This window comes from Antennarius striatus, chromosome 4 (assembly GCF_040054535.1).
Source record: "Antennarius striatus isolate MH-2024 chromosome 4, ASM4005453v1, whole genome shotgun sequence".
In the NCBI taxonomy this organism is placed as follows: domain Eukaryota; kingdom Metazoa; phylum Chordata; class Actinopteri; order Lophiiformes; family Antennariidae; genus Antennarius; species Antennarius striatus.
This window is the reverse complement of record NC_090779.1, coordinates 9,152,836-9,170,481: the sequence shown is the minus strand read 5'-3', so window position 1 is coordinate 9,170,481 and position 17,646 is coordinate 9,152,836. Positions and strand designations below refer to the sequence as shown.

The following is a 17,646-nucleotide window of genomic DNA, read 5'->3' as shown; positions in this document are numbered from 1 at the left end:
TCAAATTTGCTGACTTTCGTAATAGAGAAGACTAATGAAGGCTATGTCAGAAGAAGGCCCGGTCAACATTCTTCTTAAAAGATCAAAGTTTGCAGGAATTTTGTGCTGACTGTTATTTTGTACTTTCTGACATCCATTTTAGAGTGACACTGATTTCCAGTTTCCATGACATCCCCAATCCACAGGTGACCACAGGGGGCATAAGTAAAAAATCAACAGAGAATAAGGAACTTGCAGCAGAATAAACTACAGAATAAGCAACTTGCAGCACTAAGAAATGCCTTCTTTTTTCAATAGAACTACGACTTTTGCTTGTTTCTTCATGTCCACTCTTCATTTAGACGGTTGCAGCATGGAAACAACTGAGAACTCGGGCAGTCCTGAATCCCCCTGGTGAAAAGAGGCCAGTAGCAGAAATGACGCTTTTCCTTGAAATTGTTTTTGGTATTTCAACATCTGTGATCAGTTGTCCAACAGTCCGTATGCTTCTGTTTCCATCAACATGTTACAAGTTTTTCAACTTAACTCTTCACAAGTGGAATGGAGGGGTGAAGAGGAAGGTGCTTTTACAGGAAAGCAGGATGGGGAGGATCCTGAGGACAAATACAGGAAAGGTGGACAAAGACAGTGGCGTCTCAGTCAGATGAGGCATTGAAAGAGGAAAGTAAAAGGTGGTGGGCGTGAAGGAGGGGTGTGTGGACGTGGAGGGAGCTCCTGGGAGACGCCTCACTCTGGCAGGCTAATTGAAGCCCTGTGTGTCAGGAGACTCAGCGCCGTCACTCCACTGAAGAACCCATTTGCTGCATTTTCCAGGCTGTGTGCTGAATTCTGATGATATTACAAAAAGCCTATACCACACCATCACTGGGACCCCTACCCCCACACGTTGAGACACCCATCCCAATCCCCCCCTCAGCTATGCACAGACGTGCTGTAAAAGAGACAGAGACATTCTGAACACGAACACCAGCTGCAACATGTGGATATAAATTATATTCTTCCAAGGTTTTTAAATTCATAAGGTGCTCTCTTACATGCTAATGTGATTGTAGATTGTGGGAAAAGAGGAATGACTTGTTAGATTAGATATTAAGTCTACTCCAGAACACATAGCTTCAAGCATTCCAATGAATTATTTATCACAAATTAAAGCAATCACTTAGGAAAATATTGATCTATAAATGGGGCAGGGTGGGATCTTTACACAAATTTAAATGAGACATTCCTGCATACGTGTGTTAGCAGTCAGTTACAGTAAAAGGAGTCACCTTACTGTCATTCATGTACGTTGAACCATAACATTATGATGACTTCTCATGTAGGCCCCTCTGGTGCTGCCAAAATAGTGCTGACCTGTTGAGACATGGACCCCATTTGACCTGTGCAGCTATGCATGGTACCCGGCACTAACACGCTAGCAGCCAATCCTTCCTGTAAATTGCAACGTAGTACCTTCATGGATCGGAGTGGTTTGTCCAACAGATGCTCGATTGGATTGAGATCTGGAGTTCGAAAACCAAAGAAACACCTCACGTTTGTTGTTGTGTTCTTCAGAACCATTTATCCATTATCCTGTTGAAATGACGTCTAGATAGTGCATCTAGATAGTGCATCCTGGTGCCACATGTTCCCCAGGTAAGTGATGTTTTTTATCCAAGCAAGTACCGTATATTCAATTTTAAGTTTAATTCCTTTGTCTGAAAATGAATATTCCTATTGCACAGTATTGGTGATTGACTTCAGAATAACTGATAGGCACTGGGAATAAAAGCACAGAGGTAGCCACAGGTGCTGCACAGCATGTCATGGAGAAATCATTAGTTAGTCGCCGTCAATCTGTTTATCCAGGCTGAGACACAATTCATGTGGGGGCTGGTATTTACTGAGCAGGAACCGCCCTTTGATTCCACTGATTGTTTGGCACTGCTTTCGGATAGAAACACAGGGTTGTTTTCTGTTTGTGGAGATTTTCGTCCATCCAGATCATGACAGAACTCTGTGTAGGATAAATTCAACTGGACTTGGAGGAAAATCTTTGTTTTTCACAAAAATCAATGGTGTCAGAAGTACTCAGACATGAATACAAATACTTCCTTCTTCAAAAGACTCAAGTAAAACTATTTAAGACTGGCAGAAGACAGTTTCTTACATTCAACTCTGCAAGAAACACTCTTCATTTGTATCCACTCCACATTTCATTCTTTAATGTAGACAGTAAAAGGAGCTGACATTCTATTTTTTTTTATTGTTGAAGCAAAACACAACAATTATATGTCCATATATGAAAAGCACTGTGACAGAGGGAATGTGGGGTTTTTACATCAGTGAGGATATTAAATTAGATTATTAGAATTGTTAGCTGCACATAGTTTGTGTGCCATTGTTTTGCTTTGAGATCTGTTGGACAGGAAGCATGATTATATAGTATTATATACCTGAGAGGAATCTCTCAGGTTGCTGCGGGTTGTGTTGTGGATACAGGTCCAGTGTTCCAGCTTGATGGCAAAGCTCTGACTTTCACAACCACCACGGGATATGTTCCACTCTTCTGATAGGAACCTGGCACTCGCTTAGGATGAGGGCTTCAGCGAAGATGACACCACTCCACAGCCCTGCTGCCATGAAGGTAGGTTCCAACAGTGTGGTGTTGGTGTGGGAGCGAGGGAGAGAGGGAGAGCCAGTGGGAAGATTACAGGTGGAACCAACTGTAATCTTCAATTTCAATGTTTCGGTTCTTTTATTTGAATTTATTATAACTGGAAGAAATGTTTTAGCAAGTGTAAAGGTTTTATTTAGAAAACATTTAGGTATTCACAGACTTCCTTCCCACCCTCTGCACCAGGTAACAATCTGAAACACACCTAAATCAAAATGGCAGGTTTTTCCAGATTTAAACATTACTAGAAGCATGTTGGATAAATAAAGTACACTACTCAAAAAAGTGTATGTTAATGAAGTTTAAGTTATAGTTAAAGACTGGATGTAGGTACAGTGGGAAACCTGGTGTCAGTTGGATCCCACAGATGTCATCAAGCACCGTGTTAGATCACTTGTGAACTAGCTCCTACATAAACGTAGATTTCGTACACCATGTTGATGAAAGGTTTTGGATGGAGGACGCTTGTTGTGTTCAGTGGTAGTGTCTGAAGAACCCATCAAACCCACCTATGAGGCCTAAACTATGGAAGATGTCGAGGACGTGAAACATAACTTGTGATATTACTTTAGGAACAGAAAATTAGAATAAAAACAAAAAATGTCTCAATGATTCAATCAAGTTTTAAAACTGGTTCCAAAATAAAACCAATTCCTGTTCCCAAATCCATATGTGAATAATGTCATAATTTTAAGAATCTTGATTCAATATTGGCAACAAAAAAAAAAGACTTCTCCATGATAGCAGAAAAAAACACTGGGGTTACAGATGACAACTCAAGATTTTAGTCAAGAAAAAATCTCTCAATTTTCTCCATTTTTAGAAAGAGGGATTCAACCTCCCATCCCACGATGCTCTGGCACAGATCCTACCCAAATACCAAACCCTTTTTGGAGAGAAAACTGAGCTCCAGCAAAAAGAGGAGAGACAAGCCGAGAGGCCGAAGGCTCCACAGGCCAACAAGCCCAACATCAACCACACATATCACGTTCATCCTCCACATAAACGGTGTGACTGAAAGCTACATATTATTTTTAGTAGAATAAATATATATGCTAATTTCCCTAATGGTTTTATGTTGATTAAATGTGTCCTTGCCTTAGACCCCCTCTGCACGACTTTAAGGATGATCCCCGCATAGAGGAGATCACCGACTTACAAGCAAAGGTAAACAGATCAAATCAATACCTGAAGTCCTGAATTAGTCATTCAGGCTGATTTTGATGTTGTTCTTGGTTAGTGAGGAGGAGCTGATGAAGAAGACACACACTGGGGTACAGAAGCCATCAGTGGGATGATAGTACATAGCACATTTGACAAATTAGTGTTTTGTTATTAATTATTTAAGCTTCTCAACAGTTGGTTCTAGTAAATCTGAAATTGCTAATTAATCCATCAGTAAACTGACATAAACATAATCAGCAACTGTTTTGGTAATCATTTAAATGGGTTATGAAGAAAAAAAAACAATTAATTGTTAATGGCTTCGCAAATGTGATGTTTCGACTGCTTTTCACAATGCAGTTTGTTTTGATTTTTTTTTTTTCAGGTTTAAATTCTCTGTAAAAACCACTGCTTTCAAAATTTTTACAAACTTAACAATCAATTCCACAATAATATGTGAGGTTCTCTGAAAACAGAGACAAAGCGAATAGTACAAATATTTATTTACTGAATTAAATCATTCATATGTTAAGTAGTACTCAAGAGTACTATCAATACCTAAAAATGAAAGATCTGTAAATGCCTGTCCAGAGATGTTAAGAAAAGCAGAAACTATAGTGGATAGGACTTCCCCAAATATTTACAAGGCGCAGATCCAATGTCCATCTATGTGGAGGTGTTTATATTCTACTGTGTCTATGTGTAAGAGCGTTGAGCCAGAGGAATGTGTGTATGTGTCTGGATGTGGAAACTAACCGAGAGGGAAAGTGAGGTGAACAATAAGGTGATCTTCCACACAATAAATAATATAAGCGTTAAACTTAAAAAAATAACAAAAATGTTATCTTTTTCACTGTAGATGATAATAACCAATAAATTAATCCATACAACTATTACTATAGATTATAGATGGAAAATAGCTCAAAATAAGATCCAACTCAACTAACATCAAATTGTACGAATGGGTATTATAATCTGTGTAGCGCAGTTGCCTCACAGCTCTCTCTCCGGGTTCCCCGGCTTGCACATCCAAACTTTGTCCATAGGTGTGAGTGTGAGTGTGTGTTTGCCAGCGATGAGCTGGCGTGTTATCCGGGTGTACCACCCCTTTCACAAGTAGCAGGCAAACTCGTCACCTGCAAGGCGAAAATGTCCCTCTACAAGAAAATAGATGGATGAATAGTTGTATAAACCGTTTCATTTTGTATTCAAGAAGACTTTACTGGTCATGTGATGGCATTTTCAAGATATTCTTCCACTTCCGTGTTAAATGCATGACATTTATACAGAAGAGTGCTACTACAGTTTGGCAGTGATACTTTCCATTTTCAAGGGTCTGGATTCACTGGAATACATTAACACTTATCGAACTGACTGCATTCGAGTAGGATGGAGATGAGGAAGTTTCTCCAGGGTCCCAGGGTGTTATTTACACATATGTTGACATTGTCCTCCTGATAATGTAGTTTTTCTTCTGAACTCTATTTTTTTAATTCAAATTCACAGTTTATGTTGTCTGGTGTACAATTTGACATTTGCATGCGAAGATTTTTAATGTATGAGAGAGATCAAGCTGCAATATATCTGTCATGGATTTTAAAGTCCAATTAAATATTACATTACAGTATCATAAACTAATCTGGCTGGAGTGACTGGATGAATGAAAGGAGAAGCTCTCTAATGTCTTTATGTCACAGAGAAGGGATCTCAAGTATTCACAAGGAAAGACTCCCCTTATATTTGACACATGATGGGACTTTTCACACTCCTTATGTGGGCTCATCCTTCCCATCATGCCTTTGGGCTACCCAACTGAGAGACTGTCTAATCTGCAGTCATGATTGTCACCCCGACCCTGCCCTTTCTATTAGATGCTCAATTTCACCCTCACGTCTCACGGGAGTCGCAACCACACCATCGGAGATTGGAATCACCTAATTGTCAGCCCCTGCCCACACACACACACACACACACACACACACACACACACACACACACACACACACACATGCATCAGGACCCTGCTGTCTCCTCAGTGTGAGTGAGGAGAATGTGTCAGAGCAGAGAACAATAAGCATGTACCAACTGCTAGACAACACGCATATGCCATACACGGAGAAACATCTTGATAAGAGAGCTCTGCATTCACCGACTCTTGTGAAGTAGCTCTGATTTATGCTCAGTTTATCTCAGACAGTAGAATTACTATGACATGAAGGAGGGGCAGCAAAAAATTGAAAGGACCGGAGAAAATTTAAAATACTGAATAAACATCTTTTGCTCAAACCTTTAGCTTGATAACAGCACCATGAATGCGCAACTACCATTTTACCCAAATGATTAAACTTCCCATGACAAAACCCCTAACGGGATCAGGTGTCTGTGTCTGTTTGGAATTGGGGAGATGCAGTCATGAATTCATGGTCAGCCTTTAGTTGTGCCTCATTTCTAATGTTAAATCCTGAAAGGTTAAGAAAAAAAAAAGATCAATGAATTAAATACACAAAGCAAACTGTACAATATTTATATGCTAGTGGGAAAGTTTTTCTTTCTAAATGTGTTAGAACATAGAGAGGTATTATTCCATTCAGGAAACAGAATGTCTTCAAAATGGTGTTGAAGAGACATCTGGTGGTGATCACGCAGAACCACCTGACATCATCATCGTCTGGTTTGTCATTTTGTCCATGAAAATCGTGAGTGAAAGATTAAAAAATATTTGTATGAGACGAACACTGGAAAGTATGCCACTAGTCATTCATTTTGGTGATTTAGTTGGAATGACCCTGACCGATCTGCACTGTGTATTAAAATCAACTAGTACAGTTTTTCTCAATGAGCTCCACAAGAAATTAGCAAAGCATAGTATTTCACTCTTTTTTTGTTTAACTGTGTTATTAACATCAGCCTTTTGTCCACATAATTCCAATAGGAGGTGGAAAACTATCGCTCAGCCATGAGCAAGATGGCAGAGGACATCATATTGCTGAGAACACAGATAGTGACATTGGAAGCAGAGAACAGTCAGCTCCGCATCAGTTTGTCTTCACAACATGACCTTGGTCGAGACTTGCCGAATGATGCAGACGTTGACGTCATGACCAAGGCTGAGATGGCTGACTGTATAGGTAAGCTTCCTTCCATTTCATTATCACTTTTTCTTAAAATAAACCTAGAAATATCATTTTAACTGCTCACAAAAAAATTGGACTCCAATGGAGAAAAAAAAATCAGGATGCCTGCAGCCAGCAGCTTCTGAACCATCAGTTATTAGTGAGGTCATTTATTTGGCAGCTGAATGTTTAAAGAACCTCACTTTGTGTTTGCTAATCCTTGTGAAAGTCTATTCCAAAGCAGACAGTGCCAGTCTACGATATGGCAGCTCATTTAGGCCATGGACCCTGATAAGCTCAGTGGGTAGAGCGTCCCTTATCTACTGAAGGACAGTTTTTGACCCTGGGCAAAACTGCGATCATGAAAGACTCCCTGCTGGCATTAAATCAAAGTCCCATACCAATCTAAAAATGCTTTCAATTTGAAAACTTTACTGAGTTGTTATTTATTGTATTTATTATTATTATTGTTGTTCAAATAGCCAAACCTCAGAACAGATGTTTCTCATTCTAAATTTGTAACCTTTTTAAACTCAAATGATAATTCTAATCTTTGATAAAGTTACCTGTATTTTTTATAGGGTTTTTTTCATGTGTATGGTCATTTTGTTGTTGAAGCATCTCTGAAATTCAAGCTGGCCAGTGAGAGCAGTAAGGCTGCCTCACGAGGAGACGCGTTCCAGCAACTACAAAATGACTTGATCCAGGTCAGACAATAAATAGAATCAAAGTAATTCCTACCAGTGCATGAATAGTTGATATAGTTTAATGTGTGATGCAGAAGAAAAAGGGTGAGGAGGAGCCGCTAAGGCAGACACTTCAGCAGCAGCAGCATGTGGATCTGCAGCTCCACCAGAATTGCCTGGCAAAGACCACAAAGTTGGAGGCCAAAGTGAAACAGCAGGAAAAGGTGACATGTCTGCTACGTCCTGTAAATTAATGCAATTTCTTGGCATTTAAATATATGTTCAGATGCCATCTTGTCTTTTCAGGTCATTGAGAAGATGGAAAAAGCATTAGATAAAAAACTCTTAGAGATAAATAAACAGAGTGGTGACAAAAAATTGGTGGCAAAAAAGGACAGAGGTAAGCAGAATCAGGGAGGTGAACATACAGTGCCTTGCGAAAGTATTGGCCCCCCAAAAACTTGTCGATATTTTGTCACATTTCAGGCTTCAAACTTAAAGATAACGAACTAAAAATATTTTTCAAGAATCAACAACATGTGAGACACAATCGTGAAGTGGAACCAAATTTATTCAACGTTTTATATTGTGTTTACAAATAAAAAAACTGAAAAGTAGGATGTGCAAATGTGAGACCAAATGACACACTGGTGCACTCACTCGAATGTCAAAAAGTTCTTGTGGGGGGCCAATACTTTCGCAAGGCACTGTAGCAATGTGTGATCACAGTGACCAGAACATCTCTCCACACTATGAAGGTGGGGCTGACCAGGAAAAGGAAGAGGTAAAGTCGGACCTGGCAGCAGAAAACACTCGTCTGAGAGAAGAGCTGGACAGGATTCACCAACAGTCATTCCCAAATGTCCCACAACCACCAGCTCCAGCAAAGGTGAATCCTTAAAGCTGTCATCAGAGGGGTTGAGCCCTCACATTTCAGTCAACAGGTCTGATGTCATGAGGATTAGGAAAGTGCACTTGTTTATTTGTCTTACTGTTAATGTTAACGCTCCCCTCAGACAGAAGACGCACTGCAAGTCAAGGACAGGCTGAGTTTACTGAACCAGCTGGAGAGGGCTGAGGAGAGAGTCCGAGCACTGGAGGCGCAGGTGAAAATCCAAACAAAATAGGTTTAATTGACATGTCCAATCACTGATCAGCTGCTCATCTACGGTTTTATGGATGTTTTTGGTTTGTTTAATGAACTTATAGCTCGAGGAGAATTGTAAATTATGGGGAACACAGAAACAAGAAATGTTGACAAAACTGAGCGAACACAGGCATGGCTTCATTCAGACATCGTCGACAAGCCTTCAGAATGTTGGTTTGGTCAGTGTGAAGTCAACCTTAATTTAATGTCACACAAACTGTGCTGGGTGTAATTATTTTACAAGATATTTTATTTTTTCTCTTTACAGAGGCCTGTTACTGAATCATTACATCTAAAAAGCAGACAGAAGAAGCAGAAGCCAGCAAAATGACCAGCAAACACACACACACACACACACACACACACACACGCATGCACACAAACAGATTCACACACAAATTTTATGTCCACAATAAATTTATTAAAATATGAATCTGGTTTATATGGATATATACTTTAAAATGTTAATCCCCCCCCATGTTCACATGAATAAATACATTACAGAAATTTTAATCGGGGCGGACTACATTTTTACTAACTACTGTATATAATTCACTAGTTATGGAGTAACTGAGGTAATTTGTTCACGCATTTTTAGTTGTTTCTATTCTATTTTTTAATGCTCTCCATCAGTATCTGATCAGATTACTATGAGTTAATAATGCGGTGCTTTATGAAGCCCTTTATAATTAATAAAAACACAGCGACCTCAGGCGCAGTTCCCTCTCAGACATGTTGTTACCGACCAGAATCAAGTGGCTTCAAAGTCAATATTATTGGCTTTTCCGGTAGAACAATGAGCTCAAAGGTGCTCTGAACTTCCACATGGCGTTGCTTCTCCACTCTGAAGTTCTCAAGCATCTGCGAAGACAGGGGATAATGTATAATTGATAAACACTGCACTTGCACCACAGAGAATGTGACAATCCTTTTCAAACTCACATGGATGAGGAAGATTTGCATCTCTGCCTCGGCTATCCTGCGTCCTAAACACTGACGGGGTCCGAATCCGAAACCCAAGCTCCTGAAGTAGTGCGTCTCAGTCCTCAGCCAGCGGGAGGGCAGATATTGCTCTGGTCGAAAAAACACTTTGGGGTCTCTCCCCATGGCATATAGTCCTAACTGGACCAGAGTCTAAACACAAACACAAACACGTGCCATGCTTAACATTACAAAAATGCTCCATTAAACATATTTTATTTGCATATTTATAACTTACCCCAGCTGGAACGTGGTAGTTCTGAATAATAACATCTTCAGCAATGTACCTCTGCAAGCTGACTGCGACAGGGTGCAACCTGAGAAGTCAGAACAAAAGTGCTTTATAAATGTTTAACAGGCTGAGTGCAGATGGCAGGACTGGAAATTGTAAATATTTACTGTGCACCTCCAATTTGTCACCTCAATGTTTCCTTCAAAGCTCCTTTGACCAGGGGAATCCGTTTCAACATGTCTAACATATCTCCCTGGCTCTCAGCCCGGGCTGCCGCCACCTCGGCCCTCAGCTCCTCCTGGAGCTTGGGGTGCCTGGCTAGTTCATACAGCGTCCACAGCAGCGTCACGGAAGTCTGAATCACACCAATATCATCAAACAGTCTGGAAAAGCAGAAACCAGGGGGATGTAAATCAATGTTTGCAACTAAGCCTCTCACTGTATCCACTCCTCCAGCCATGAGCTCAGTGATGCTGGCCTTGATGTCCTCAATGGATAACTTGTCCAGCATGAGCAAACTGGCCAGGACCCCTGGGTATTTCTGTGGTTCGCTGTTCTCCTGGCGTAGCTTCCTGTAGATGTTTTGTATGCAGCGGTCCGCTGATGTACCAATAATTAAATTAAATCAGTGCTAAATATATCCACTTATGAATATAAAGAAAGCTAATAAAGACTATTTAAAATTTCTCTGAGTCCTACCGTGGTTGAAGATGCCATCCCAAGCATCCACATGGTTCCGCCACACCTTTAATCTCATAAACCTGAACACCTTGGGAGGGACGTACAGCATGGGCATGGTAGTCTTGAACATGACGGTGATGCAGTTGATGAAATGTTGAGCTTCAGGGTCAATATAGTCCATCATCAAACCCAAACGCTCACCATACAGCACTGAGCTAACCGCTGTGTAGGACACAGTTAACATGAGACAAAAACACAGGAATTATGTGAGGGGAGGTAATGTGACCAAAGGAAAATATACTTTAAAACTGTGAGGGATAAAAGTCAGTTGTACACTCTAATGCGTATTTAAAGAGCTCTTGAGAAAGATCAGTGGTCCATTTGTTTTGGCCACTTCTCTTTATCTTTTTGTGAATTCTGGCCACAAAATCTTCGCCCACTTCATCCAGCAAAGGCACGAAGTTCTCCAGCATCTTCGGTGAAATCACCTCCTTGTTGAGAACCACACGGTTACATTTCCAGTCTTCTTCATTCCTGTGGGGAAATCAGACAGGTCTGGCTCAGCATAGAGCTTATTACAGTAGACGGTCAAATCAGTTACAATAAAAAGAAACAAGAATGAAGTGTTATTTACACTTAACCTAGCAATTACTTGGCATAATTTTAAAGCGCCAAGTTGCAAAATTTTAGTAAAACAGAATTTATAAAACTTGAAGGGGGCAAATTAAAGCACATACTTCAGTAAAACTCCATATTTACGATTCCTGTAGTCTCTGTATGCTGTCCAGGGTTCAACTTTCAGCCTTTTAGGATAACGGCCCTCCGCTTTGAACAGGATGGCAGCATCCTCAGGATTGATGATATTCACGTTTTCATAATAACCGATTTTTTCCCTGATATAATTTCAGAGCAAAAAATGAAAATATCACATCAGCTGTGTTACATAACACAGCCTTGTGAATTGTAAATCACTGATGACTCACCAACAAAAATATTTATATTTCACAAGGTAATATGCCCAAACTGTTGACATCATTTGAAATAATTTGTTTTGTCTATTTATATTGTGGATGATTGGCATCACACATTTTTTAAAATTATATTAACCCTTTTAAATAAATGGCCTTGTCCTGCATACCTGTAAATGGGTCCAAACATGTTGAAGTTCTGCAGCATTAAGCGGTGAAGGTTTCTGAAGCCGTTCAGTTTCCAAAAATTGTATAGGTTTGCCATCCCATGTCTCCACTGACCAGGAATTTCGCTGAAAGGCCTGACAATGCTGCCGCTCTCCATGTAAGCCTGTCTGACCACCGGCACACTGCTGAAGGAGCGCACGCCTGTAGTCAACGCTTCAATCCAGGAAAAGGGCAGCGCTACAGGGCTACGCCACACACTCCAGCTGGCCATCCCTTCAACAAGAGTGCTCAGCCTACTCTACTTTCTACAGCTACTCTGGCTCTCCCAGGGACATCTGGTGAAAAACAAGGAGGCCGGTCTAAATACTCATCCCCCTTTCTGCACCGATCAAGGATTTGTAGCTGAATTTAAACCGTAATAGATGTACTAAAGACAGCTTGTCAGCTTATGCTGAGCTTCAATACATAGTGAATGACTTTTATGAAAGCTCAAAGCAATTACTGTATATTTATGTAATAGGTGTGTCTGAAATATTGTCAACTAACGGTACACCTCAATGCCATTAGGTAGTTGTTTCTGTAAACATGCTACGCAAGGAAAGACAAGGCCATACAGAAGAACTTAGTTCAAGACAAATGTATTCAATGTATACATTAAAAATTTTCATTTTACACTTAAAAATGAAGAATCTAATAAAAATATACCAATATTAATCTATTTCTTAACCAAGTTTATGAGTTCTTCCAGCTTCATGGCAGTCTTTAGGTCTCCCTGGATTTGAAGTCTGCCACTGGTGTAAGCAGCAAACGGTCTTAGCTCGCCCAGGAACAAAGCCAGAAGGTCGCTGTTGCTCATGCTCAGTGTCACGTCTGGTTCTCTGCTCAAGGATCCTACTCCAGCTGTGCCGCTGCCTGCAGAACACACACAAAGCAATAGATAATAGATATATGTACTTATTTTTCCTGCTTACATCTTTGATCACCACAACACAGATTCAGAAAAACTAACATTTCTCAGCTCAATTTTCAGTGTAAAGTTGGTCTCGTAGTTTGTATGATCAGTCTGAAAATGCCACTCCATGTTTTCCTTCTTTGGTATTGAGATGGAAGGTGAGGCAAACACGCTCCGAAAAAAAAAAGGTTTGCCTCCCATTCCATATAAAAGTGTTCCGTTTTTGTTTGCTTACTTGGTACAGCTCCCCCACTCATTTTTATACTTTTTCTTAAGTTTAAGACAAAAAAACCCCCCAAGGGTTTAAAATTGTAGCTAACTCACTGGCTAACTTCCTGTTGTTGTTGCTGTTGTTGTTGTTGCTGGATTAGCCCTGTGTCTTCACATGCACGGTGGCCATGATGCCAAAGAATCAGATGTGATCTGCCGTGCATGTCAATCAGGTGACAGGATGGATGATTGGCTGACATCTATTCAAGAAGACCATTTTTTTAAGGTCGTGTAAGCTACCCCAACTACTGTCAACTGGTCAATCGCGTTTGACGTATTGGGCACCCCTGACTTGCAGTATATTTAGAGAAGGACATGGACCATTACCTTGGCTCAAATCCACATAATAGCTGTGACACTCTCCATCTTCTGAGCTGATGTTAAACTGGAAGCAGGCCCCCACCTGGCGGACTAAGTTTTCAGACAGCAGGAGTTTGACCCCATCAAGCAGCTCCTCTGCACTGCCTGGTGTTGCCACAACTGCTGGAGTGATGCTGTTGAGTTCATCTGTAAAGGTTATGCTGTCGTCTGAGGATTAAAGGTCACAAAAGTGTTATATAATGGCTGCATGTTGTATCAAACCAGTTGTGACTGTGTGTAGGGGGACATACTTTGTTTTTGCTGTGAACCCCCACTGTGGCCCAAGAAGTGCATGGCTAACTGCTGAATGGGGCCAGCGAGGCCTTCCAGTCCAGGCACAGAGGGAGGCATGAGGAGGGTTCCTCCATCTGGTGCTTTTAGTAGCGAGCCAAGAGTTAGTTCCACCCTGTCCACCTCCAGGCCCCAGTGCTGAGTCAACTCATTTATATCTATCTATATAAAGCAAGAGAGGATTGTAAGATCAATGAAACAAAAGTGAAAGCCTTCAGAAAGTAGCTCCAGAGAAGTCTCACCCCAAGATATTCTCCCAGTTTAACTTTCTCGTTTTGAATCTCCCTGACGGTCTTCTTGGCCAGACTGTGGGTCAAAGCATTCTGTGCCGTCATTCTGGTTGAAGTGTTGAGATCTTGGACTGACACTACTGACATGACTGGATTCCAGATCCTGAACTGGATGTCGGCTCCCACTAACAATATGCCGCCATCTTGAGTGGTCACCTACAGAAACATATTAACATGTGTAAGAAAATATCAAGTGATTTTGTCCTTCATTCTAACCCAGTGATTCTTAACCTAGTTGGAGGTACCGAACCCTGCCGGTTTCATATGCTCACCCATCAAACCCTTCTTTAGTAAAAAAAAAATTTTTTTCAAATTTAAGACATAAGTATATGTTTTACTGGTGTAGTTAATGAGTTGTGCATTAATGTTACCTTTTTCAAAGAACAAAACCAAGACGGTGAATGAACCCACATGAAATGACCTACCTGCAAATCAGTGTGTTGTTATTGAGAGACCAGTTCAGATATGCGTGGCTTCACCTTGGCAAGTGCTACTCTTATATCATTTTCACAGCAAAGTCTGTTTCTTTTGTTTTCCATGCAGCTTAAGGAAGTGTTCCTTTATTTTTGCCAGTGCGAGACTAGAGTTGCTCAACTTGACATTGCAAATCATGCAGAACGCTGACTCCCATCACGTTCTGTTATACATTACATGTAAATTCACGTTGCACATATTTGTCAAACCACTTTCTTTTTTTTGCTCAACATAGTTACTATGAATTAAAATATTAAGAAAGCAATCAGATGACGTACCATCATGAGAGGCATAAATCGACCACTGAGTGCGCAAAATCCCCTGTAGCACAGGTAGGCTAATCAATGATACATCGTGGCAGGTGTTTTGTCTTGACCTCCGTCTCCGCCCAACACCTGAGACCGACTCACCAAACCCCTGGGGTTCGATCGAACCCAGGTTAAGAACCACTGTTGTAACCTAATCTTGTTCACTCTGTGAGGCTAAATATAAAAGAAAATACTGACTCCTCAAATATTAGGGAAATAAGCTTGGTACCTTTGCAATACTGAAATTAAGAACTTCAGATCTGTAGCAGTGGCTTGTTTTTTGAAAAAGCCAAAGAATTTTTTTATTGAAAAAGAATCTCAAACTGTAAGAAATAAAAAAAGTCTTTAAGATTAATTATTTATTATTTTAGAGAGGTGAGTAATGTAGAGCAGTGTTTCCAAACAGCTGTGCTGGAAACAAAGCCGATTGTCATGGGTCAGTGCTGTAATCTAGAATCTAATTAATCAAAATCGGATTACATTAATCCCTCGCTTATTCGCGCTTCAAGATGCCAGGCTACACTACACCGCGCGTTTATAGTAGGTAGCCACCTGATACCATACGCGCATGCTATTGGCTGACAGCATCTGGAAGTGCGCTGCATTCCAAGACTCACGGAAGGCAGCGCACTTCCGTGTATTAAAGAAACACTTAAAAGTGCTTTAAACAATCTATAAGAGTGTGGGAAAATGTAATACAGATAAAAGGTGGTTTAATATCAGTATGGGGAGGGTTTATAAATGTTTAAATGGCCTTAAATAATAAAATAGTTTGTCGCAATATCGCAGAATTCCGTTTATTGAGGGTGGTCCTGGAACGCATTAGCCGCGAGAAAAGAGGGATTACTGTATTTCCTCCGGCACACCTGCTGTTCTCTGTCACAGCACACTAGTGTGTCACGGCACAGTGGTTGGGAAAGACTATAAAATTATCTGAGATGTTGGGAAGCACTGATACAGAGATTACAGGGAAGACAACATTAAAAAAAAAAACCTTGAGCATTTTCTGTTTTACAGTGAAGAGAGCCCCACCCTCAGGGCAAAATCAAATACATGACAAATACAATGACATCAGAAACACTTTTCGTTAATGCAGTTTGTTTACAAATGACTGCATTATTATTTCATAAGCAGTTTCCTGATCTTACTCTTTTAAATAGTGGGGTTGTTAAATTTGGTTTCCAAATTATCTGATTATCTGAGAAACTTTGGCTCAACACAACATTAGGGCTACACAGTCATTATCCTGTGAACACCTTGCCCACACACAACAACTCTATTCCCAACTATAGTCTTCATCAAACATATACAAAGGAGATTTATTCTCAATTTTCTTTCCATGAAAGAACAACTAGAACCAGTGCAGTCACAGACTGCAACATCCCGCGACACCCCCAAATTCAAAATTTTACCTTGACCTACTTGCATAGGTCAAAGATCAAACCTAGTGCTCTGATCTACTGTCATTGATCAAAGCACTAGATTTGATGTATGGTCTTACTCACTGGCCTTCTCCTTCGTCTTTCTATCTTATCTATCTTCCTGAGTGTGCAAAAGTTAAAATTTAACCTTGACGTAGTTTATTCAAGGTCAAGGTCATCATCTAATTTTCATCCCCTTTGCCGCCTGAGTAATGTGTTTTTTGTTTCATCTTTGTATCTGCAATAGTTTGGAAGATATTTGGTGGACATACTAAATAACGAACAAACAGACAGACAGATGAACACATGAGAACTGACAATTACAATACATCACCGCTTTGAAACAGGATGTAAATATCTTCCATGTTAACCAAAAGGATGACTTTCAATACGAAACCCTTGTAGCTCATGGCAGACTTTAAAAATCATGAACGTATCTTTTTGAAATAAACGTAAGAAAATGTGAAGGAAACTGCAATTGTTTGTTTAACATTTTTCACCTTTAAACAGGTTGTCCATAGCATTTGCTACCTTTAACAAGTAATTCACCTGGCAAGGAGGGATGTTGAAAGCTCTTGTACGCAGATCAACTCTCTGCCACTGGTCAATCAGAGGCAGAATGAGGACAACACCAGGACCCTTTGGAGGACAGATTCGACCCAGACGGAACACTACTATCCTCTGGTAGTTAGGCACCGTCTGGGGACAACAGCAGTCACAGCTGGTTTGTTTCTGAGTGGACAAGCACTGGGACTAACAGATAGCAGCAATGTTTTTGCTTACCTTCAGCACAAACCATCCTGACACAGGAAATGTAATAAAAGTGCAGATGTAGACAAGGCAGATGACTATCAGGTTGCAAATCCAGGATAGACAACTTTGGGAGGTATCTAAACAAATTAAACAGTAAGTATTAGATGGTATTTTTTAGTAAACCATGCATGGAGAAACCACTTTGTACAGTAAAAACATTCGTATAATGTTGTCTGTGGAAAAAGTGGCTCATGTCATATCACATTAAAGATTATAGAATTGTAACAGAAAGACAAGATCCAATAATCATATCAGCTATAGTTAAAGGTAAGGTCAGCTACCAACCAGTGAAATCATTTTCAGAGACATTTGGCATGTTGTCAAACGAAAGGCCTTTATGGAAGCTCCGCTTTGTAAAGCTGCCGGTTTCTACGAACAAGCCGGGAGTCCTCGGGCCTCTGGAGTCCCTCTGGGGGAGAGGCCGATACGAATTACTAAACATCTTAGATAAAATTATTAGTTTAAAAATTACAGCACGTTCATGTGCGTTAAAGAGCTCTCATTCAGACATCATAACACAACGGAAAGACATAAATATGGTTGTTATTCAGGAACTAGCCACTTTAAGCTAGCTGTCACTACCAGCTGGGGTAATGTTTTTCCGTGTTTTGGTCCATTCTTCTTCTGTGTGTAACAGCGGCTCGTCTTCATTGGTTATTGCTCTGTACTGC

At 40.4% G+C, this 17,646-nt stretch overlaps 3 protein-coding genes across 4 annotated transcripts; 1 reads left to right on the top strand and 2 right to left on the bottom strand.

The window, feature by feature from the left end:
• Positions 1 to 2,347: 2,347 nt before the first annotated feature.
• Positions 2,348 to 9,163, top strand: ccdc33 (coiled-coil domain containing 33). 2 transcript variants are annotated; one of them, XM_068313785.1, is made up of 11 exons: positions 2,348 to 2,626; positions 3,480 to 3,664; positions 3,760 to 3,823; positions 6,753 to 6,948; positions 7,552 to 7,640; positions 7,715 to 7,843; positions 7,926 to 8,019; positions 8,378 to 8,508; positions 8,636 to 8,725; positions 8,829 to 8,945; positions 9,035 to 9,159. In XM_068313785.1, exons 1-11 carry the CDS (start codon positions 2,576 to 2,578, stop codon positions 9,095 to 9,097), a joined length of 1,209 nt encoding a protein of 402 aa, XP_068169886.1. In that variant the 5' UTR covers positions 2,348 to 2,575; the 3' UTR covers positions 9,098 to 9,159. The 2 variants fall into 2 exon arrangements, with proteins under 2 accessions (XP_068169886.1, XP_068169888.1); XM_068313787.1 differs by lacking the exon at positions 8,829 to 8,945 and having other exon boundaries at positions 9,035 to 9,163.
• A 324-nt stretch (positions 9,164 to 9,487) lies between these two features.
• On the bottom strand, positions 9,488 to 12,660 carry cyp11a1.2 (cytochrome P450 family 11 subfamily A member 1, tandem duplicate 2). Its single transcript, XM_068313788.1, has 10 exons — positions 12,524 to 12,660; positions 11,799 to 12,131; positions 11,398 to 11,553; positions 10,995 to 11,194; positions 10,679 to 10,882; positions 10,419 to 10,579; positions 10,168 to 10,334; positions 9,986 to 10,064; positions 9,709 to 9,900; positions 9,488 to 9,627 (listed from the first exon to the last, which is right to left on the bottom strand). Exons 2-10 carry the CDS (start codon positions 12,065 to 12,067, stop codon positions 9,505 to 9,507), a joined length of 1,551 nt encoding a protein of 516 aa, XP_068169889.1. The 5' UTR covers positions 12,068 to 12,131; positions 12,524 to 12,660; the 3' UTR covers positions 9,488 to 9,504.
• On the bottom strand, positions 12,208 to 17,579 carry stoml1 (stomatin (EPB72)-like 1). Its single transcript, XM_068313784.1, has 7 exons — positions 17,261 to 17,579; positions 16,946 to 17,052; positions 16,712 to 16,861; positions 13,912 to 14,115; positions 13,630 to 13,831; positions 13,346 to 13,546; positions 12,208 to 12,708 (listed from the first exon to the last, which is right to left on the bottom strand). Exons 1-7 carry the CDS (start codon positions 17,415 to 17,417, stop codon positions 12,512 to 12,514), a joined length of 1,218 nt encoding a protein of 405 aa, XP_068169885.1. The 5' UTR covers positions 17,418 to 17,579; the 3' UTR covers positions 12,208 to 12,511.
• Between the last annotated feature and the right edge of the window lie 67 nt (positions 17,580 to 17,646).